Source organism: Lathamus discolor, chromosome 6 (genome assembly GCF_037157495.1).
Source record: "Lathamus discolor isolate bLatDis1 chromosome 6, bLatDis1.hap1, whole genome shotgun sequence".
NCBI lineage: Eukaryota > Metazoa > Chordata > Aves > Psittaciformes > Psittacidae > Lathamus > Lathamus discolor.
Window position 1 is genome coordinate 74,602,696 of NC_088889.1, and position 21,449 is coordinate 74,624,144.

At 58.2% G+C, this 21,449-nt stretch overlaps 4 protein-coding genes across 9 annotated transcripts in view; all 4 read right to left on the minus strand.

The window, feature by feature from the left end:
* The window catches only part of RAB11FIP3 (RAB11 family interacting protein 3), a 77,871-nt gene extending 73,721 nt beyond the window's left edge, over window positions 1–4,150 (minus strand). Inside the window, exon 1 of one of the 2 annotated variants that reach the window (XM_065683726.1) lies at window positions 3,556–4,150. In XM_065683726.1, the coding sequence (XP_065539798.1) occupies window positions 3,556–3,876 (321 nt within the window). In that variant the 5' untranslated portion in view covers window positions 3,877–4,150. The remainder of the gene's footprint in view (window positions 1–3,555) is intronic. The other variant, XM_065683727.1, reaches the window with a different exon arrangement.
* Window positions 4,151–5,346: 1,196 nt separating this feature from the next.
* DECR2 (2,4-dienoyl-CoA reductase 2) lies at window positions 5,347–11,929 on the minus strand. Of its 3 annotated transcripts, none has more exons than XM_065683734.1 (9): window positions 11,316–11,929; window positions 11,136–11,204; window positions 10,847–10,898; window positions 9,063–9,198; window positions 8,828–8,952; window positions 8,212–8,305; window positions 7,841–7,945; window positions 7,097–7,285; window positions 5,347–6,342 (listed from the first exon to the last, which is right to left on the minus strand). In XM_065683734.1, exons 1-9 carry the CDS (start codon window positions 11,636–11,638, stop codon window positions 6,308–6,310), a joined length of 1,128 nt encoding a protein of 375 aa, XP_065539806.1. In that variant the 5' UTR covers window positions 11,639–11,929; the 3' UTR covers window positions 5,347–6,307. The 3 variants fall into 3 exon arrangements, with proteins under 3 accessions (XP_065539806.1, XP_065539807.1, XP_065539808.1); XM_065683735.1 differs by having other exon boundaries at window positions 7,068–7,285; XM_065683736.1 differs by lacking the exon at window positions 7,097–7,285.
* A 102-nt stretch (window positions 11,930–12,031) lies between these two features.
* NME4 (NME/NM23 nucleoside diphosphate kinase 4) lies at window positions 12,032–14,250 on the minus strand. Of its 2 annotated transcripts, XM_065683738.1 has the most exons (5): window positions 14,035–14,224; window positions 12,674–12,804; window positions 12,453–12,554; window positions 12,269–12,381; window positions 12,032–12,183 (listed from the first exon to the last, which is right to left on the minus strand). In XM_065683738.1, exons 1-5 carry the CDS (start codon window positions 14,180–14,182, stop codon window positions 12,063–12,065), a joined length of 615 nt encoding a protein of 204 aa, XP_065539810.1. In that variant the 5' UTR covers window positions 14,183–14,224; the 3' UTR covers window positions 12,032–12,062. The 2 variants fall into 2 exon arrangements, with proteins under 2 accessions (XP_065539810.1, XP_065539811.1); XM_065683739.1 differs by lacking the exon at window positions 12,453–12,554 and having other exon boundaries at window positions 14,035–14,250.
* Window positions 14,251–16,960: 2,710 nt separating this feature from the next.
* Window positions 16,961–21,449, minus strand: part of XPO6 (exportin 6) — a 55,402-nt gene continuing 50,913 nt past the window's right edge. For both annotated transcript variants that reach the window (XM_065683722.1, XM_065683720.1), the window contains exons 21-24: window positions 20,888–21,049; window positions 19,528–19,626; window positions 18,351–18,581; window positions 16,961–17,690 (exon numbers count right to left, since the gene is read on the minus strand). In XM_065683722.1, coding sequence (XP_065539794.1) covers window positions 17,589–17,690; window positions 18,351–18,581; window positions 19,528–19,626; window positions 20,888–21,049 — 594 coding nt within the window. In that variant the 3' untranslated portion in view covers window positions 16,961–17,588. The remainder of the gene's footprint in view (window positions 17,691–18,350; window positions 18,582–19,527; window positions 19,627–20,887; window positions 21,050–21,449) is intronic.

Genomic DNA, 21,449 nt, shown 5'->3' on the forward strand with positions numbered 1-21,449 from the left:
CTCTGCCCCAACCCTGCATTTTCAGAGCAACAGTCTTGTGAGAAAAGGGTCTGCCTCTGTCACCCATGGGACAGACACAGTGCAACCGTACAGCAGGCAAGATGAACCATCGATTTGCTGGTTTAAAATCATTGCACGACAGCCTTACGTTCTGTATAACCCACAGAACTGCAAGACATGACCCTCCTTGCTTTACAAGGTGACACGAAAGTTATGTTAAGTGCGCCTCTACTTCCCAGCTCCCTGCCTAACGAACCTTACTGCAGGTTTTGGTACCAGCCAGAGGGATCCCCCTCACTGCTGCGGCACACACAGAGCTCCAAGGGAGCATCCCTTCCCTGCTGAAGTGTGGCAATAAAGAGGAAGGAAAGAAGACAGCAAAAATGCCCCATCCCAGGCCAGGTGGATGGGGCTTGGAGCAACCTGGTCTAGTGGAAGGTGTCCCTGCCCATGGCAGGGGGTTGGAACTGGATGAGCTTTAACATCCCTTCCAACCCAAACCAGTCTGGGATTCTATGACAATACAACACCATTAGAAACTGCCTCACATGCGACTTGTGAGCGGTCCACATATTCCGCATCCAAAGTCAAGTTGGCTTCAAGGCTTTTCTACCCCACATCTTGTTTACAAGTACAACAGGTCCTATCAAGCTTTCCAAGCAGCACAATGGTCAGTGTCTGCCAAACACCCCCATTACAGAGCGCTGGAGGACCTCCACATGGCTGTATCGTCCTTGCTCAAGCTCACCCCTATTTAGGGTGTCACCCCACTGTTGGGGCCTTGGCATCATCCTTCCCATACACCTTTTACCAGGGAGAGCCTCAATCCCCATCAATTTTTATCACTTCAGAGAAGAACAAACCATCTTTAGATTTCCATGCCTCGGTCTCGTCTAGCCCATACCAGCACTGCACCATCAGAACATACTGCAGCCATGAAACGCCTTAAGGTAGTCTTTCAACAACTCAAGCTACTTAACCAAAAAAACACCAACCCAAAACCCAAATCAAGCCCCCCCCCCCCCCCCCCCCATTGCTCTACCCATGATTGTCATCACGCAAAGAAAAAAACCCATCCTAAGGGATTCACAGTCATGCCATTTTTAGGGAATAAACGCCAGCTGGTCTCTTTCCTTTGACATTTAGCTAATAATTGTTTCAGCCAAGTAACCCAACAGCGCTGAGCTCAGTAGCCCATAAATGCCGCTGGTGTTTTACTGAACGCTAAGACAACACTTGCTGCTCTCCAGCTCCCTGGTACATGTGGTTACACACACATACACGAGCCTTCCTCAGCCCTCCAGCCCTCTTGGAACCCTCAGATGAATCAGCTGAGGACTTGGTCTGCTTAAACGTAGCCATCTGCCCCCCCACGGCCCCATGTGTACCTCCCATGCACACACCCAGAAACAGGGAGGGAGGAGGCAGAAGGGAAGGAAGCAGGTACCTCCTCTTGATAGTAAGAGGACTGGAATTTGCTTCTCATTAACTACTCCCTGCTGACTGCTACCCAATCCCTCCTTGAGCCATCCAACCCAGGAACCTCTCTTTCAAGCTTCCCAGTTCCAGATGTACTAAAACCTTTGACTGCACCCTGAAGATTCCCTTTAGTTGCCTCAACATCATTTCACTGACCCAGTGATGCTCCTATCCCTTAACTGTCACCCAAGCTGGGTTTCCATTTTCCAAAAGACCTCTTTTTGGCCCAAGTTACATCTTAACACAAAACAGGTCAAGAAACTTCGCCGGAACATCCCTCTTTATTACTCTGCATGTCTGCTGGGAGCTCACAGAGCCCATCACCAAGCCCTCCTCCCTCACACTCAGTGTGCCCTCTTGCTTATCTAAGCTGCAGGCTCCTAATAACCCCTCTTGCATGCAGAGGAAGCCCAAATATTACTGCTTCTTCATAGACAGGCTATGCAAAAGGAACCTGGCTGCACTCCCTAAGCTGCCTGTTACCTGTTGGCTCAGCTGCTGCCACATCACCATCACCAGGGTGCTCAGCACTTGCTGTACAGAGACACGGTTGTTCTACATGCTGGGAGTTAGTTATAAAAGCCTCTTGCTGGAGATAAATGCGTCTAAAAAGCATAAAGTATTTCAGCAGAGACAGTGTTACTGGTGGCTGTGTTCAGTGGGAAGGAACAAGCCACTTCAGAGGGACAGCCAAGGCGAGGAGCCTGCAGCCAGCCACTGCTAAGTGGGGTCTGTGTGAACAGACAGCTTTTAGTGACACAAACTCTCCCTGGACATCCTGCTTCCCATGCACTTGGGCTTCTCTACACCAAGGGAGAGGCGCACTGAGGCAAAGAGTCCCCTGGCCAGCTCCCACCATGCCCCAAAGCCATGGCCATCATGCCCAGGGTCCGTGAGCATCCGTGGAGCGACACAACCTCCTGCTTTCTCTGCCAGCAAGAGCAAGGGGTGGATGCAGAGAGCACCTGGTCCGCAGCAGGAAGATGCAAGTCAGAGGTTTTACACTGGATAAAGGTTCTCCCACCCAGCAGACGCAGCAGCACGTTGCTGAGATATCTTGTAACGCTCCCCGGTGCCATTATGCTACCTGGTTAACCACACAGTGAGGCAGTAAACGATCCACAGTGCCCCTTACCACAGCAGGAATCTGGCAAAGAAGTTACACATCTGCACTTTATAGAGCTATTTCCTACAAGAAATGCCTGTTTTATCTTGCAGAAGTGCTTTCACCATGAGGACAGAGATGAGGAGCCCTTCCTCCACCAAAACACTCCTTCACACATGATGATTTGCTTTGTCATGCCACTTTGATATGTGCCCAGCAGCCTCAGCTGGAGAACTGAGGCAGATCTCCTGGGTGAGCACACAGGAACTTCCCAATACCTGCACACACTAAAACAATAAACATTTTTTCTTGTAGCGACATCAGCACAGGCCAACAAACCGTGCACAAATCCATTCCCATTCCCCGGTATGCTGCTGGAGCTCGCTCCATTTTGGGTCATACCAGGCAGCTTCAAATTACATCACATCTGATCCGGTGCAAGGAAACACAAGCCCACTGTGACCGAAAGCAGCAGAAAGGAAGGGAAAAACCCACAGACCCGGGATAAGCAAGGTACCGCACACCCAGCGCGGGGGCAGCAAGGCCACGCAGGGGAAGGGAGCCGATCCCAAGATCCCGGGATGCAGCTGCTGATCCCTCAGACGCGGGAGCTGCTCACACCTCAATGTGGTACTGATAGAGAACAAAGAGAGGGGATGCGGGCGCACAGCGGCACCGCTGGGATGCTGCTCCAAGCGGACTGGGACCCGGAAAATCGGTTCTGCCCAGCTCCCTGCGTGCCTCCCGCACCCCTGGAAGCCCGCACATGCCCTTCACCGGGACACGGACACTGCCCTCCCTCATGACCCGCTCTCCGGAGGCTCGACGCGGACACGAGCAGCCCGTCGGGCACACACGGGACTACCGACGGCCCCGGGGAGGCTCCGCCGGATTACAACCAACCGGAGACGCACACCCCGGCCCCGGGTGGGCAGGTGCGGGAGGCGGCTTTGCCGGTGCCCCGGCCTCACCTGCTCGGCACCGTAGGCCGTGGCGAATTGGACGAACTCCTCCACCCGCACGAAGCCGTCGCCATCGCGGTCCAGGGCGTCGAAGACGGGGCGGAGGCGCGGCTCCTCCTCGGGCCGGGCCGGGGGCTCGTCGGGGCAGCCCCCCAGCTCCGGCGGGGACCACGGCGGCGGCCCCAGGGCGGGCTCGGCGGCCTCAGGTGCCCAGGGGCCCGGCTCCGGTTCTAGCTCCAGCTCCAGCTCCGGCTCCGGGCTCAGCCCGTCCCGCCACGGCCCCCGGGGGAGCGGGGGCTCGGGCACGGCCGCCGGCGGATGCGGCTCCATTTTCACCGGCGGCGCTCAGCGCCCGCCGCCGCCCGGCCCGCCGCTGCCCGGCGGCCATGCCCCGCGGCCATCACCCGCTCACATCGCGGCCGCCCGGCGCGGCGCTGCCGGTACCGGGGCGGTGATGTCGGTAGCTCCGCCCGCTCCCAGGCGCAAGGCTTTGTGCGAGGCGGCGCGGGCCCCGCCCGCAGCACGGCCACCGGGGACAGCCCCGCTCCACCCCGCCGCCACCAGGGACAGCCCCGCTCCGCCCGGCGGGAGGGGCGGCCCCGAACGCCTGGGGACGCGAGTGCTCCCCGCGGCCCGGTGAGGAGGCGGCGGCGCCGACAAACAGCCCGCCCGCCCGCCCGCGCCGCGGCTCTATGGCCGCCCGCGGTGAACCCCCAGATCCAGCCCGGCACCGCCGCCGCAGCGGCGGCCGCTGGCCGGTGACGTAACCCGCCTGCCTGTGCCGAGGCCCCGCCCACCCGCCCTGACGGCAGAGCGAGGCCGCGCGGAGGCCACGCCCCTTCCACCGCTCCGGCGCGCTCGCATGTGCTGCCCGTTCCCCCCCCCGCGGGGCACTGGCGGGGGGGGGGGGGGCACCGGGGCCTGCGCCCCCCTCTGGAGGGGGGTAACCGGGCACCGGGGGGCACCGGCCCCCCCAGCCGCCCCTTGAGCCCCGCCCCGGGGTCGGGCAGCCTCTGTCCCCGCCCGGCCGCCGCCGACGGCCCAAGCCCCCCGGTTTTATCCGCGCGGCTGCCGGCGTTCCCAGCCCGTTAGCGGCCGCTCTCCTTCCGCCTCGGGCTGAGCCTGCCCCGGCGCTCGGGATGTGCCTCCATGTGCCCCACACACCGGGGGGCTGCCAGGGTGTGGGTAAAGCCAAGGGCTCCCCGAGGGACCACAGCTTCTACACGCGGGGACAGTCCCCAGCGCGCTTGTGTGCGGGTGGTTCAACAAGACACGGTTCCGTACGCGGACCCTCCTGGAACCTGAGAGCAGGAGACTGCAGCAGGGACCAACAAACATCAAAGCCGTACCTTCACCAGTAGAAACCACTCATCCTGATAGCTGGGAAGAGGGATATTGTGGCTGGAGGCAAACCCCAGAAGACACCCAGGCAAAGGACCTCAGTTCAAGCACCACATCCCCATCTCCTCTGACAGGGTCAACGGGTCTTCCCCCGAGTCTTCTCAGCACCTCTGTCCTGCAGCACTGGGACCACAGAAGGCTCTGCTGGCAGGAACAAGTTTTCCACCCTCCCTCAGAGCCCAGTTTGGAGCAGCAGGACCAGCCAGCGCGGCAGGGCCCACGTGCAAGCTTTGCTCATACAGCAGCGAGCTACTGCAGCAATGCTCTGACCAAAGACTCCTAAAGCTCCTGACGCTGCTGCCTCACAAAGACAAGGAGCGCAAGCATTCCCAAGCTTCCAGCAGCCAAACCTTCAGGATCATCCCCTGGCACAGTCAAACTGATGACAGGCGTCACAGCTCAGGGTGGAAGTTCTTTATTCATGGCCTGGAGGAAGAAGCAAAACCTGGCGAGTCTACAATGAAGTAGGAAATGCAATCAAGTAGGAAAAGCTTCATGGAATTCAGGATAAGCTTAAAAACTGCTGTCAGCAGCAGAAGGCTGCTGCACACAGCAGCGTGTGTATCCCCCAGGTGCTGGCACCAGACACGGGCTGAGCTCCAGCCGCTCGGTAACCCAGCACCCTGCTAGGGAAGGAGAGGATTTCACCTAGCCCTTGATTGACCCTCAGCTGTAGTGTCCCTGTGGAGGAAGGAGACAGCCTGACACTGGTGTGACAGACAGATGGGTGTCAGACAGACAACTGGAGACCCCAGGCTCCCAAGAGATACACTGCTGTGACCCACAGCAGCTAGAGCCAGCTCCATTGGGATGTGACCTCACACCACCTCTGCTCCTGCATCCATCATCCATGGCAGCCTCTGAGGACCACTGGCCCCTGTCAGACTTCCGCTGCCAGGGGCCAGCCTGGCCCTTGTTTCCCCTCCCAGAGCCACCAGCTCCTCCTGCCATGCAGAGCTGGCCCCAGCGCTGAACTGAACCCCAGGCTCCAAAAGAAACTGCTGCCGGGGGTCCTGGGCAGCTCTCAGGCTGAGATGGGGGACAGAAGAGGAAGAAGATGGCACCGCTTGGGACTTGGGAAGTCAGGAGAACAACTCAGAACACAGCCCGCCCACCCCGTGCTGTCCCCGCACCCTCAGCCACATCAACGCAGAGGGAAGTAATGGCACAGAATGGTGGGGTGAAGGGTGAGCTTGCTCCCCACAGCACCACTGGGGCTCCCTCCTCCCAGCTGATGGCAGGATCAGCAGTATCACCCCCCACCAGCCATCAGCTCCACCGGGGAGCCAGCCCCCCGAGGTGTCCCAGCGCAGCAGCATTTGGTCCCATGCATGTCTGTCAGTCAGTCTCAGGCTGTCCATCAGTGATTTTTGCTTGCTCCTGCAGCCCAGAAATCTGCAAGACAGCATGGAGGTGCGTACAGTCCTGCCCTGCTCATGGGGCAGCACCTGCAGAGAGGGGAAGGAAGGAGACCCCTCTCCCAGGAAGCACCAGCTCCCTTCCCACCTCTGCAGACACAGGCAGTAACGCACAACATGCTGCAGTAGCTCATGCAAGGAAGGAAGGAAGGAAAAGGGAGTCGGAGGTTGTCAGGACTCTGTGCCCAATCCTGCTGGTGGGACACAGAAAAGGAACATCCTATCACTTCAGGGGACACACAGCAGCGTCCAGACAAGCATCCCCCAGCAGAACAAGGGGTACCATGTCAACTGCCAGCTCAGAGGAAAAACCCAGCCAGGTCTCCTGCCCTTCCCACTTCATCCTTAGGAGCTGCCCATGAGGATGCAGATATGTTCTCCATTTGCTCTGTGCCTGCTCTGACCACACCATGGGCTGTGACCCTTTTCTCCACCCCAAAGGCAGAGGAAGGTTTGAGAACAAGCACTGCCAAACTGAGAGATGGGCTGGCTGCCCTCACCCACAGACCCCAACACCCAGAACCTGCCTCTTCCCCAGCACAGTATTTGCCTCAGGAGGGGCAGAGCCTGGGACAACCAGGACACCTGCAGAAGGTAACACTGTACCCACTGCAAGAGCAGTTGTACCCCCAGTACCATGGGGCAACCGGGTTTGTGACAGAGGCCCTGCTCTAGTCCCATGGAGGGGGAAATGCACATCACCTAGAGTTTAGCAGAGGGTGAAGCAATACCCAGCAAGGCAGGGAAGCTGTTGGCAGAGGTCAGCCAGCTCCCACCATCCACGACCAGGGTGGTGCCTGTCACATAGGAGGAGAGTGGGCTCGCCAGGTACAGCGTGCTGTGGGCGATCTCCGTCTTGTTCCCTGCACGCTGCAGGGGTATCATGTCGAAATGGCTTGCTTCCTCAGCAAACTTCCCACCTAGGAGCGGGAGAAGTCAGCCTCAATCACAGGCCCACCAGCCCACCACCACTGCTGCCAGACACTGCATGGGGCTTGCCGAGAGCCCAGGGAACCTGGTGAGATCCTGGCACAGCCCTGGGGACAGCCCAGGGCCAAAGGCCTGAGCAGAGGGTTAAAGGAGGGGAGCTCAAACCCAGCAGTGGGGTTTGTACTGCACAGTGAGCTCAAGACAGGACCCTGTAGAGCCCTTCCAGCCTCCAGGGCTGAACCAGCACTCCACTGACGGACTGCAACCATCAGGCAGGGCAGCTGGCTGCGGTGAGCATGTTACACCTTGTCATCAAAGCTCAAAAAGCTGATGCTTGACAGACTAAAATCGGTGCCCTGCGAGGTACCGAGGACGTGGGGAGGACTGTCCCCCATAAGGGACACACCACTGCAGGCATGGGGCAGCCGTGCTCAGCAGCAACAGCCCCATGAGCTGCACAGCCCTGGTGGCCCCTCAGTCCCCTCCCGAGCAGATGCCAGGAAGCCACCACCAAGACAGAAACAGGAGCCCCAGGTTGCTCTCACCCAGCCGCCGGTAGCCCTCGGTGCCAGTAATGGGGCCCGGTGCCAGGCTGTTCACTCGGACGTTGTTGGGTCCCCACTCCACAGCAAGGTGACGGGTCATGGCATCTGGGAAGGGATCACAACAGGACTGAGAAAGGAGAGCAAAGTCATTCCAGTAACGTTTGGAGGGCACAGAAGACTGGCCAAGAGCAAAGGGCCCCAGAAGAGGCCTGGGGGAGAGAAGAGCCTCATCCCAAAATCAGGCATGTAGTAGCCACACCAATTCATATTCAGCTCTCCCAAGGATGTCTTGCCACCCCAATATTTGGGAAGAACTGGCTTCCTTACTGGCCCACCACAACTCAGAGCCCCAGCAAGGAGTGTTTAAGTACCTATGGCAGCCTTAGCAGTACCAGCATGCACCTGCAGGGCCTGCCCTCGGTAGCTCAGTGTTGCCGTGATGTTGACAATGACTCCACCGTGGTCCTGAGGAAGGAAAGGAGAGGCGGTGTTAGGCTGGGGGCTGCACAAGTGCTCTCATGTAAGAGCAGTGGCACAAGAGCTCGGCTGGCACTACCAGCTCTGCACTGCTGAGGCATCACTGCCCACCTAGTTTGACTGAGCTGGGGCACCCAGTGGGGACCCTCCAGAGAGGGAGGAGATGCAGGGGATAAGCAAAGGCCAAGGGAAAGCAGAGGAGCTGGAAAAGGAGCAGCAGATCACAGCTTCTTCCCGAGCATGTGGCAAAGCGTGGGAAGGTGCCACAACAGTTAAAGTTCCAGGGGTAGGGACAAGCAGGATTCCCAGTGTCTGTAGGGGAACAGACTGGGGCTGAGCAGGGTGGGTGGCAGCAGCGCAGCAGCACAGCCCTGGGTACATGGGTGCTGTACTCCTGTTTGCCCTCCACACTTCCCTCAGTTCCTCAGGAGCAAAGCGTGGTTTGTTTGACACTAACCCCCTGCCTACAGGAGCCCCTCCACCGAATCCTCTGACTCTGGTTCCACTTACGCGGAAATACTTCTCAAAGAGGACTTTGGAGGTGTTGAAGGTGCCAATGGTGTCGATATCTATCACTGTCTTGAAGGCATTGAAGGACAGGGCACTGGCTGGGCACAGGAAGTTTCCTGCAGCACCTGAAGAACAAGCAGCCAGGCCACAGTCAGGACCAGCTCCAGGAGCAGGAAATGCGCTTCCTGGCAGGGAGCCTGTATCAAACCGCCCCCTGGCCACTGCAGCAGCTCACCGTTGACAAGGATGTCAATCCGCTTGAACTCTTTCAGTGCTTCATCCACTGCTGCCACGATGGTTTGGGGCTGCCTGACATCGATGGACAGAGGCAGGCACTGCTGGCCTGTGGCTGCCACCAGCTTTTTGGAGGCCTGCAAAACAGGAAGAGACTTGAGATCCTTTCTGGGACTCTCTTCTTCAGCAGGGGTTAGTTCCAGAGCAAGAAGTCAGGCAGGAGCCACATCGCAGTCAGCACACAGCAAATGCTGCGGGCAGGGGAGAGAGCTGACAAACACAGCTCCAGCACAGCAGCACCCTGCAGCTAAAGCCCTGAGGTAGCTGAGAAAGCTCCTACAGCTCCTCCCAAACAAACACCAGGCTGCCCGCGGGCTACAACTCACTAAGCCTGGATAGCTCCATGACCCTGCATCAACACAGCACACCCCAAGCAACATCTCTGCAGGGCAGGTACAATGGTTGGACCCCAAGAAGGCATGAGCCGGACCATAAGTAACCTTTACATTCAAAATATGTCAGCAGGCAAAAGGGCAGAGCAGCAGTTACCAGGGTATCTGCCCCAGAGGCAGCTCAGGCCAGCTCTGCAGCTCAGCCTCTGCCACAAACCACCCCAAGGTGCCCATTAAGAACATGTTTTCCCCCGGCTAACTCAGCACAGGAGACCCTGAACTCAGCAGCAACCCCACACAACACCCAGTGATGCTCTGTGTTCCTGCTTGGGCTTGTCAGGCCCTTCTGTGGGAAGCTTTGAGCACCAAACAACCCACACATATGCCAAGAGCCTGGGCGAGCAGTCCCTGTGTAGTCCAAAAACTCCAGCCCCTGAGGACTAGAAAGCTGCTGAGCTTTGCAGCTTGTTTTCTCGCACATGAGCGAGAGGGAATGTGGAATGACAGCAAGCCATGTCTGCGAGGCAGCCGGGTCATGCCCGCTCACCCCCAAGAGCTGGGTTTGACCTTTGTTGCATTGCAGTGAAGTCCACACATGCAACCACAAAGCTCTCTCATGTCAGGATGCTTTCAGTCTGAGACCACAGCACAAGCCATGGTGAGGAGCAGAAATTGTGACCAGTCAGACTCCAGCTGGGGTCACACACACCAGGGTGGGTGTTTGCTCTGCCCAGCTGCCCCAAACAGAGATAGTTGAATTCAGCTTCTTCAGTCAGTGTGTTCCAGACCTGCATCTTCACCCCCAAACACAAGAGAACTGAGATGCTGGGGCTCCGCGTACCCAGCTCAACACACAGATCCCTTGGCATGGGGGTCTTCTACTCAGAGCTGAGATTCAAGTTTGACCTGCCACAGGCAGGGACACCTTCCACCAGACCAGGTTGCTCCAAGCCCCTGTGTCTAACCTGGCCTTGAACACTGCCAGGGATGGGGCAGCCACAGCTTCTCTGGGGACCCTGTGCCAGCGCCTCAGCACCCTCACAGGGAAGAGCTTCTGCCTAAGAGCTCATCTCAGTCTCCCCTCTGTCAGGTTAAAGCCATTCCCCCTTGGCCTGTCCCTACAGGCCCTTGCCCAAAGCCCCTCTCCAGGTTTCTTGTAGCCCCTTTAGGCACTGGAGCTGCTCTAAGGTCTCCCCTGAAGGGGCCTTCTCTTCTCCAGGCTGAACCAGCCCAGCTCTCTCAGCCTGTCTCAGGCAGAGCTGCTCCAGCCCTGCAGCATCTCCATGGCCTCTTCTAGGCTCACATACACGGGTGGGACCCCGCCATAAGCCATTTCTTCTGTTCCTTACCCCCCACTCCCAACCCTCCCTTCCCCTGTGTGTCCCAGACTCACCTCCACCACCCGCTGCAGGCTCCGGCTTGCAATGACAGTCCGGCAGCCATGCCTGCGAAGAAGGGCGGGTGAGGACCTCGCAGCGCTGGCAGCTAAGCCCCCGTGACCGCCGGCCGGGGGTCACCAGGGGCTCGGCCGGTGAGCGGGGTCGTGAGGCCCTGGAGGGCCCGCTGCCCCTCCGAGCCCGCGGGACTCCAGGAGGGGGGCTCCCGGCGCAGCAGAGCCAGCGGCACACCCCTGCCGCCTCGGGGCGAGGGAGCCCGCGGAGCCCTCCCCGGCCACGCCGCACCTCATGAAGATCTCTGCGATGCGGAAGCCGATGCCCGACCCGCCGCCGGTGATGAACGCGACCTGGCCCCTGCGGGATGAGGGGACGGTGAGGACCGAGCGCCGGGCCCAGCCCCTGGCCCAGGCGGCCCGAGCGGCGCGCCTGCCGCAGCGCCACCCGCCCCCATGGCCCGGCACTCACGCCAGGATGTCGGGGCTGAAGAGGTGCCCGTACTCGCGGAGGCACTCATCGCCGTCCACGTCCGGCGGCGGACGGGAGCCCGCTGCGGCCTCCGCCATGGTGCGCAGACCCCCGCCAGGCACCGGGACTCGAACCCGAACTCTGACCCGCTGCGGCGAGGCACGGCGGGACGAAACCGCACGGCCTGCCGGGAGATGTAGTCTTCGCCGGAGCACCCGCCACGCTCCGCATGCGCAGGCGTCGTCAGGTGTTGCCTGGCAACGGCACGGGGCCGGAGCTGGGTCCCGCAGCGCCCCCGTGTGCCCGCACAGGGCCAGACGCATCCCATTGCATCCCACGGCGCCCAGCGACAGCCCAGCGCGTCCCGGTGCTTCCCAGTGCCCCCCGGGGACATCTCAGTGCACGCCTGGGACCGCTCGGTGCATCCCAGTGTCACCCAGGGACAGCCCAGCGCCTCCGAGAGCTCCACAGTGCCCCCGGGAAAGCCCAGTGCGCCCCATAACTTCCCAGAATCAGCCCAGTGTCAGGCACGGACATCCCAGTGCCTCCCAGACCCTTCCCATGCCACTCCAGTGCCCCCTGGGGATACCTCAGTGCATCCCAGAATTCCCCAGTATCACCCCGGTCTCCCAGTGACATCCCAGTGCCCCCAGAGCTTTCCACGACTGCCCCAGTGCTTGCTGGTGGCACCCAAGGGAGGAGCCCGGAGCCCGGGCTGGGGGCACTGGTGTTTATTGAAGGGCTGCCCTATGGCCCATAGGTGTAGTCCCGGTCTCCGCTCTCCCAGGCCACCAGCTCATCCCTCTGGAACCAGAAGCTGATCTCCCGCTGGGCCGTCTCCACCGAGTCACTGGCATGGACAACGTTCCTGTACGGAATGAAGGCAGAGCCGTGAGCAGCGGGTGCCGTGTCCGGCCCTGCTGCCTGCCCCTCATGGGCCACGGGGTCACTACCTGCTGACGTGCATGCTGAGGTCCCCCCGGATGGTCCCTGCTGCCGCCGTCGCCGAGTCCGTGTCCCCCACCATGGCCCGCGTGGACCTGACCACGTTGTAGCCCTCCCACACCTATGGGACAGGGGACACCTGAGCCCCCCACACCCCACCAGGCCCCCCGAGCCCCACATCGCAGCGCTCACCATGGCCACCAGCGGCCCCGAGGTCATGTACGCGAGCAGCGCGGGGTAGAAGGGCTTCTGCAGCAGCTGCTGGTAGTGCTTGTCCAGGAGACCGCGGTCCGCCTGGCGGCAGCGCGGGGGCACAGTGGGGACACGGGGCCAGGGTCCCCCCCCGGCAGCCCCGTCCCGGCGCCCCCCTGAGCCAGGCTGCCCGGGCAGACGGGCGGCCGCTCCGTGGGTACCTGGAGCAGCTTCATGGCCACCAGCTTGAAGCCGCGCCGCTCAAAGCGCTGGATGACGGTCCCCACGAGCCGCCGCTGCACCGCGTCCGGCTTCACCAGCACCAGCGTCTTCTCCTGCAGCTCCGGGGGGGCTGGACGGGGACCGAGGGACCAGTATTAGCACCAGATGGGCGGCACGGGCAGGGGACACGGCAGCAGCACCCCAAGCTGCCTGCAGGGCACCGCAGATTGTCGCTCCACAGCTGCTGCCGCAGGGTGAACCCGTCCCCATCCCTGTCCCCATCCTGAGGCCGTGTCCCCCTGGACAAGCTGTGCCTCACAAAGACCCAAGGGACGTGCTGCAAAGCCTTGACAGGCACTTGGGGACACGTCCACGGCCAGGAAACACCCTTTAGCCCAGCGTGCGATGAGCTGGCGCTGGTTCTGAGGCACTGTGTCCTTGGGCCGGTGCTGCCGGTGTCACCCTGTGTGCCATCGCTGCTGCCCGGCCTCGGGTGCTTCCCTCTGCCTGGGCACCAGCCTGGACGCAAAGCGGGTCACAGCTCTCCAGCTGGAGACCCAGATGGAGCACCATGGGATGGCAGGGTCTGGCTTCACCATCACCCCATGGCACAGCAGGGTCTGGCATCACCATCACCCCTTCACCACACTCTGGCAGGAGGGGACACGAGTCCCCTAAGGGACTGCATCCCACCCGCTGGAGCTGCGGAGGCGACAGGAAAGAGAGAAAGGGAGAGGGACAGAGGACACGAAGCTGGGGTGTTCCACTGCCAGCCCAGGCTTTGTGCTCCTGTCCTGGGCTGCGGGGCTGGGCCGGTGCTGGTGGCACCAACCCCACGAGCCCAGCGGCTGCTCTGGTGCTGCTGGGCATGGACCAGCGCCACCAGGCTCTCGCCCTGTCCTCCCACTGCAGCCCTGGGGACACCGAGCCTGGGACCTGCAGAGCGGCGCTGGGGCAGCCCCCAGCCACAGCTCTGCCCCATCCCGGCACACAGGGCTGGGGCAGGAGACCGCGGGACCAGCCCACACCACAAACTGGAGGAGCCCGTGGGCCGGCCGCCCTGCCTGCGGCTGCCCTTGGGATGGCGGGACAGGGGACACAGGGGGGCAACATGGGGGCAGGATGGGGATGGGAGCCCCGAGGGACAGAAGACTGAGGACAGAGTGGGGAGGGAGACCTGGGTCCGCAGGGGCAGGACAAGGATGGGGCAGAGTCCCCAAGGGGCAGGGCAGGGCAGGGATGGGGAATAGGTCCCCGGGGCAGGAGAGGGAAGGGGCTGGGACAGCACGGGGCTGGGGACAGGGACCAGTCCCCAGGCCGGGGCAGGAGAGGGAAGGGGCAGGACGGGGCCGTGTCTCACCGGAGCCGTAGCAGCGGGGCCCGGGGGAGCGGCTCTGGCCCAGCTGCCCCCGCAGCAGGCCCCGGGACAGGCAGCGCCCCAGGGAGCCCATGGCGGGGCCGGCGGGTCGGACCTGGCCGCGGCGGGGCCCGGCCGCCCCGCGGAGCATTTAAGGTCCCGGCGGAGCGCGGGGACGGGTCAGCAGCTGGCCGTGCCCCTCCCCTTAAAGCAGCCGCCGGGAGCGGGGCAGCCCCCGGCCCGCAGCACCCCGTAACGGGGCGCCTCCAGCGCTGCCGCAGCTGAGAGCAGAGCCCGCACCCACCCCATGGGTGGCCCCGGGGCAGGGGCGGCCCGGGCCCTGCCACAGCCCGGCCCTGCTTCGTGTCACATTGCGCAGGCAGCGGGGACAGGGACAGGGGCACCTTCCTTCACCCAGCCTCTGCAGAGGGAAGGAGAAGAGAGAGTGAAGCAGCAGCGACGGGCACAGCCCTGCAGGCAGGAGAGCACGGTGCTCCTCGTCCAGCACCGCCCCAGCTCGGGGTCGCTCTCCTTCGGGCTGAATCACACCAGTAAGGGAGCTGTGCCCTGCAGGCAGGGGCGTGCGGCCTCAGCGCTCCGGGGCCAGCCCCAGCCCCACGCTGGGAAAGCACCCGTTATAGAGCTATCGAATACTTGCAAGCTTATGGAAAACCCTGGTCAGGCCGAAGCTGTTTTCTATCCTGTGATAATGCAAGCAGTTGAGGTACATCCCTGCTGCCTACAGTGAAAGTTATAGGGTGGAAGGGGGGCACAGCAAGGCCAGAGGTGAGAGTGTTTCAAATATGCATTTTACTCCTTATTCCCCATCTGCTTTCTTGTTCCCCTCCTGCCTCCCCAAGGTGCCCCCGCACCCTGGGACAGCATCTCAGAAACAGCCTGGGGCTGACACGGGGGGCCCAGGCCCTGCTCTGCACCATTCCAAGAATGCCCCATGTGGCACCTCCATGGACAGAAATGGATCAACAGCTTGTGCAACAGACAGCAGCACCCACCCCATAGAGGGGGCTCGAGGTGAGGAAAGGGTCCTCTCCACTGCCTGCAGTGAGGGTAGAGGAAGGGGGCTCTTTGGGGTGCCCTTCAGTATTTGTGCACGCAGAGGTGCTGAAGCCAGGGCTTTGGCCACCTTCCAGCTGCTGCCCTTGATGCAGGGCAAACATGTACTTTCACCCTCTGTCACCCAGAGGTTTTGCAAGAAAGAAGCACCAGCACCATTGTGGGAGGGCAGCAGTAGCAGCAGCACATGAAACCCCTACAGCCTCCCACTGAAGGCAACAATGGCCAGGGTGGGACGTGCAGGAGCTGACACTGTGGGGGAGCAGGAAACAGCTCAGGAGGAGACTAGGGCCAGGTTTGGACCCTGCACTGCATCTTCATCCACCTGATGACCAACAGGAAGAACAAGGACTCAAGGTTTCAGGTGCAGATGATGACATTCCAAGTTACTCCAGGAACTGCTGCTTTGAGCCAGGTGCTGCAAGTGCAGGTTCCTTAAATCACAGAATGGTTTGGGGCAGAAGGGACCCTAAGTTCCAGCCCCCTGCCATGGGCAGGGACACCTTCCACCAGGCCAGGTTGCTCCAAGCCCCTGTGTCCAACCTGGCCTTGAACACTGCCAGGGATGGGGCAGCCACAGCTCCTCTGGGGACCCTGTGCCAGCGCCTCAGCACCCTCACAGGGAAGAGCTTCTGCCTAAGAGCTCATCTCAGTCTCCCCTCTGTCAGGTTAAAGCCATTCCCCCTTGGCCTGTCCCTACAGGCCCTTGTCCAAAGCCCCTCTCCAGGTTTTCTTGTAGCCCCTTCAGGCACTGGAAGCTGCTCTGAGGTCTCTCTGGAGCCTTCTCTTCTCCAGGCTGAACAGGCTTGGCTCTCTGAGTGTTCCAGCTGCTGGGAGCTCGGTGTCATTCACCTGGGGGAGGTCAGAGCTCTGCAGCCCAGTGGCAGATCATCACCCACCTTCATGCTGGTCAGCAAAGGTCCATGACCTGTGCAGACAGGGGCTGGCAGTTGCCAGAACTGCACCTGGTGAGGCAGGGCTGGACTCCAACTCAAGCTGCTCACTGGAGGGTTTGAAAGCCAAACATCAAACTGGTCCCAGTTCAGAGAGCCTGGATGTGAGGCTCTGTCTGTACACAGGTTATCCAAACAGCAGACATCTCCAACAGCAAACATACACAGAGCAGGATGTTTTCCACAAAACTGGAAATAAAGGAGCCATGAAGCAAGTGCTCCTACACTCCAGCCAGATACACCCACCCCCCTGCTGTCCATGTGCAGCATCTCACCCACATCCACATATGTTTATGGTTGAACACCTCCTTCAAGCTTCTCCCATCACAGTGACCTGTGCTGTCCAACCTATGCAGCTGCACTGGTAACTGTAGAGAATTAAGTCTGATTTAAAGCTCTGTCCTATCTACCTGTCTGGTGGATCCAGGGGAAAAAATAAATCCTTCCAAGATGCACGGTCAGAGATTCACAAGCCCCAAAAACTCTGTTCCTGGATGGGGACTGGGATTTTAACCTTATGCTCAATGCCACTCTTGGGTCAGTCTGGCCAGCAGCTGGCCTTCAGCCCAGGTCTCCTGTGATGCAACATCCTGAATGTCAGATTTCTGCCAGCAGGCAGCTCTTGGATCAATACAGACAACGGTCTGCTGGAGGCAATAAACAGATCACAACAGAAAACACCAGAGAACACAGGTATGAAACACAGTGAGAGGGAGCAGAGAAAAGCCAACACTGATCTGCAGCAGTCTGGGAGCTGCTGGACTTTGTGGGAGCCTTCTGCACCCAGGGCATGGAATGGGTGATGCTGGTCCTCTTGCCTGGTCATGCAGTACAAAACACTCTTTCCTCTAAGAACGGCTCGGTGACAGGCCTACAAGGAAACCAAAGCAGGTTACAAGTCCTTTAAAACAACAAAGTAAGCACTTTATTTCCATTAAGCATGTTGTTTTAGTATCACAATGGAATGATGAGAAAACGTTTAAAAAAATCCCAAAAAAAGTCTCTAATCCCCCCAAACAGTGGGAGGTTTTCAAGGCAATTTAAAAACCAAGGAGTGACAGAAGTGCCAAAACAGTCCCAACGTAAGGAGACTCCTCCTCTGAGAGCTGGGCAGGGGCAGGAAGGTGGAATGACACGAAGGTACGAATGTCTGAAGTAGTCTTTGGCGCTTCTGCCTCGCATTTGATACGTACACGATCTCTCAAGACAACTCCACAGAAATCTCCGGACGCAACAAAGTGCTACTTTAGTAGAACCAAACCCCAGCGAGGACGTTCCTCTAGCTGAGGTGCCCGGCAGTTGGGCGTTAAGACACATCCTGCAGACAGTGCTGACTCCAGCTGGGGGCCCTTTGGGTTGGGAGAGGAGGAAAAAGAAAGGAAGCGTGGTGCGTGAATCCCAGAAGATGTGCCCATGTGCAAGACACGGCGTCCTGCAGGACTGACAAAACCAGGGAGGAGAGAAGGTGGTGGCAAAACGAAACATGGATCTGTTCCCTACAGTGATCAAAATACGAGTCCAGTGCAGTAACTATAGTTTCACAGTTCCGGGGGGCAAACTGTCGTTGCAGAGTCTGTAGTAACGCAGGTCATTCACCAGTCTGTGCACATTCTGGGTAAATGATGGCAGATCCTGGAAAAGATGAAACAACCCATTAGACTGCAAACAGGAAAGCACCTACAAGCAGTGGGAAACACAAAGGAACTGAGGGCCCAACACCCAGCCCCCTTCTGCTGGAGCCTGAGCCCCGGAAACCTGATTTTCTGTGGCCCATGAACAGGGAGTGGACACAGCTCCATCTCCCATAGGAGAGGAAGCACTCAACAGAGAAGCAAGCTTCAGCAGATGGAAGCCACAACCTGGTGCACTCCCTTCCACAGGGAGGTTATAGACACACCCCCCATCTGCTTCGCACCCATACAGTGGCTTGAAGAAGTGTGGGCCATTACAGCCACTCTGCTGATGTCTCCACTGCAACCCTCAAACATCTGGCCAGCAGCTGGAGTGAGATTTTGGTGAGGATTTGGGTGTCCCACTCTAGAAAATGTCAGTCTGCCCCTATGAAGACTTCCTCCAGGAAGCACATTCCCTGATTCCCACAGCATTCAGCAGAGACGAGATGGCAGTTCTGCTACCTACAATGAGAGCCCTTGGCTAGAGGCGGCCAAGTATGGAAGTGTTTGGAACAAAACTGCCTCAAAACACCATCCCAAACAGCTCATGGCTTCCTGCCACCACGTTCCAGGCATCCTGGGAATACTAATACCCTGCCGCAGTGTCCCCCCTTCTTACCCTGTCCATTTTGAAGTTCCTTCCCAGCACGTTTTTCTGGTTTGAGTCCACGCCATCACAGCTGGCCAGGAACTCGGGCAGAAAGGCTGAGTAGAAGCCATCAAAGTCCACTGAGGCCATATTGTACGTGGCAATGCCAATCTCCTCCTGCAACAGGTCATGTGACTTGTGGACAAGCACCTGAAGTAGCACGTTCACAAACTGGAACAGCATGGTTGTCCGAAAGATCTTCTGCACAGCGAGAGGAGGACACAGTTAGGAGTCTTCACACCAGCAGTGCTCCCACAGGAGGGACCACAGCAGCCAGCACATTGCTCCAAAAACACAGGTTCATCAAGGGCAGACCAGGCATGGCTGCACAGGGCTGCTTCAACTCTTGTGAGCACAGAGATAGTTTCCTGAGCCAAGCCAAGATCACAAGTGGCTACAATAAGCTGGATTAGTATCAGCTTTAAAGTTAACAGTGAGTTTGGCCACATTTACCCTTGCACCTGACCCAAGTTTTAAGCAAAGATCTTCATGTCCCATTCCAACTTGAGCCAGTTTGAGCCCTGCCCCATGCTTCTGAAAGCCAGGGCATGTGCTGAGCTGCCTACAGCAGGCAGTTGTTAACATGACAGGCTGTCCTTCAGCTGTGACCACAGATGTGAATTTGAAAGCTCTGCTTTCACAGCCTGACCAGAAGGGCAAGACCCTGGATTCCAACTTTAATCCATGTGAATGCAGCTCAGAGGTCTAATTAGAGGGTCTGGAGGATGGGTCCTACATGACACTGACAGAGACAACTACCTGGCAGCGACTTGACTCTAAGTATCAGATATGCTGCTGCTGACACATTGAGAATGCTGGAGGGACTTGGGCACAGTCCCACTGATCCCAATTCCGCTTCCTCAAACTGCAGTGTCACTGTGTGTGCTCTCTGCTTTCCCTCACTGTCACAGGAGGGAACACATCAAGGCTTTGTTCTGACTAGAGCTGGGATCCCTCCTGTGCTTGCTGCAGCAGTTATCAGGGAGGTGGCAACACCACTGTCACCAGCACCATATCCATCAGGATCACAGAAAGGCTGTGACATAAAAAACCTGACCTTCAGTTTCTGAGTAGTTTTAAAAGAAGTCTCAGAACAGCACCTGCCTGTTACTATGCACACGGTGTACACTGGACAACCAGGACCCACCTTGTGATACAGCTTCTGCTTGGTGTTCAGCGTCTCCAAGTAGAAGAGATTCTGCTTGAACAGGTGAATGTCAGGTTGCAGGAAGGACTGGCCAAACGCCTACAAACAAAGCAGAATTGAAGGGGTTTGATACAGCATCAGACATGCTAGGTAGATCATCATTATTTTCACCCTGACACCAGAACAAGCTCCTGGGAGCCTCTGCTGCTTCTTAGTGTAGCCAATGAACATGACAGGCAGTTGTAGGGCAGGAAGCATGAACACCAACAGAACACATGGACAGGTTTTGTTCTCAGTCCAAGCCAAAAGACCAAGGTGACTGCACTAAATCAGAAAGACGTTAGAGATGGAAGCTGGGAGGCTGACCTGGGCATTACAGAAGCAGTAAAGAGCCTAGGAGCTAAATTTGCTGGATCCTGCTGAACTAGTCTGGTTGGCCCGCACAGACTCTGCAATAAAACACCCTGAGAACCTCTGAAACACTGTACAGGTGATGCAGGCACACGGAGTGTGCTCTGTACAGAGACAGGCAGCAGACTTTCACAAGATGCTGCTTCAAGGCATGACCAATGTAAAAAGTTCATTTCCCCACACCAGCCATTTGGACAAAACCAGGCCAAGTCCCTTCAAGACTGAGCCAGTTCTGGACTCAGATCTCTGGTAGAAAGCATCACACAAGCTATTAATATCCTCAACATAAAACACTGGTTGTATGAAAAGCATTTACAGAACATGAAAGAAGAGCTCTGTATCAAAACAACAGGAACAAAGTAGTAAAACAAGTAGTCTAGTATTTTCAGCCAGCCTGAAGTTGGTACTGAGATTACCATGTGAATATCTCCCAAAATGAGGTACTTGGGTGGGTTTGGAAGTGTTACACTGCTATAGGTGAAAGAAAGATGCTTGGACAGCCCTCTGCCTTCTCTGCTCCCCAGGCAAAAGCCTACAGGATATCAGCCCACTAACCCTTCTCTACCAGACCCAACAGTACAGCGTAGAACAAGTCCATATAAACCAAAAGACATCTTGGTCTTGGGAAACTTTCGGGCGCTGAAGTTTGTCCTAGTGCTAACCATACACTAGTAACAGAAGTAAATGGGTCAGCATTAGTAATTTATTTTTACTGCAGGATGAGGCATGGAAAGGAATTAACATTCCTTCCTCCCTGCCTGCTACCCTGTGCAGCAAGGCACTGTGCCTTGTGAGCACATCAGCAAGACCACTCTGCTCTCATTTCCAACTGCTCCTGCAGGCAAGACATCACTCAAGATCCCATGAGCCACATGTTTAACGCACTGCCACAAGCAGCATATGCTCTGCTGCAGAAAGAGTTCTGGACAAACATGGGAATAGCTGTTACCTGCATAATGGCACTGAACTGTGCTTCGTTCTCCATCTGCTCTTCTGCTACTCCTCTTTGGACACTAGCCAGCACACTAGATTTGAAGAAGTATCGCCAGTTATGGTGGAGGACTCGGAAAAGCAGCTCGAACAACTCTGCTTTCACATCAGGAGATGAGCGCTAGGAGGAGAAGAGAGCAAACAGCTCAAAGCAGACTCCTGGGCTGGAATCCCACCATCCCTGGATCCCACGGCTGGTGGCCACCCCCGGCAGTGCTTTGCAGCCAAGGTGCCAGAGCATCAGACCATTTCCTCCCAAGGCAGGCACAGAACTCAGCAGCTGTTGGATCACGTTAGGAACACGTCGCTGAGTTTTGAGTTTACCTCCTGCTTTGGGCATGTCTGTAATTTTAGCCCCTTTTTTAACAATTCCTGACAAAATCCTCCACCCACACTGCTTCCAATTCCCACTGACTTGTTACCCAGTTTTCCCTGCATAGGGACTGACATTTACAACTCTTGGAAAGCTAAAGGCTTCATTGCTCCCACACCCCCAGCAATGCCTTCCCTTCCCATCTCTC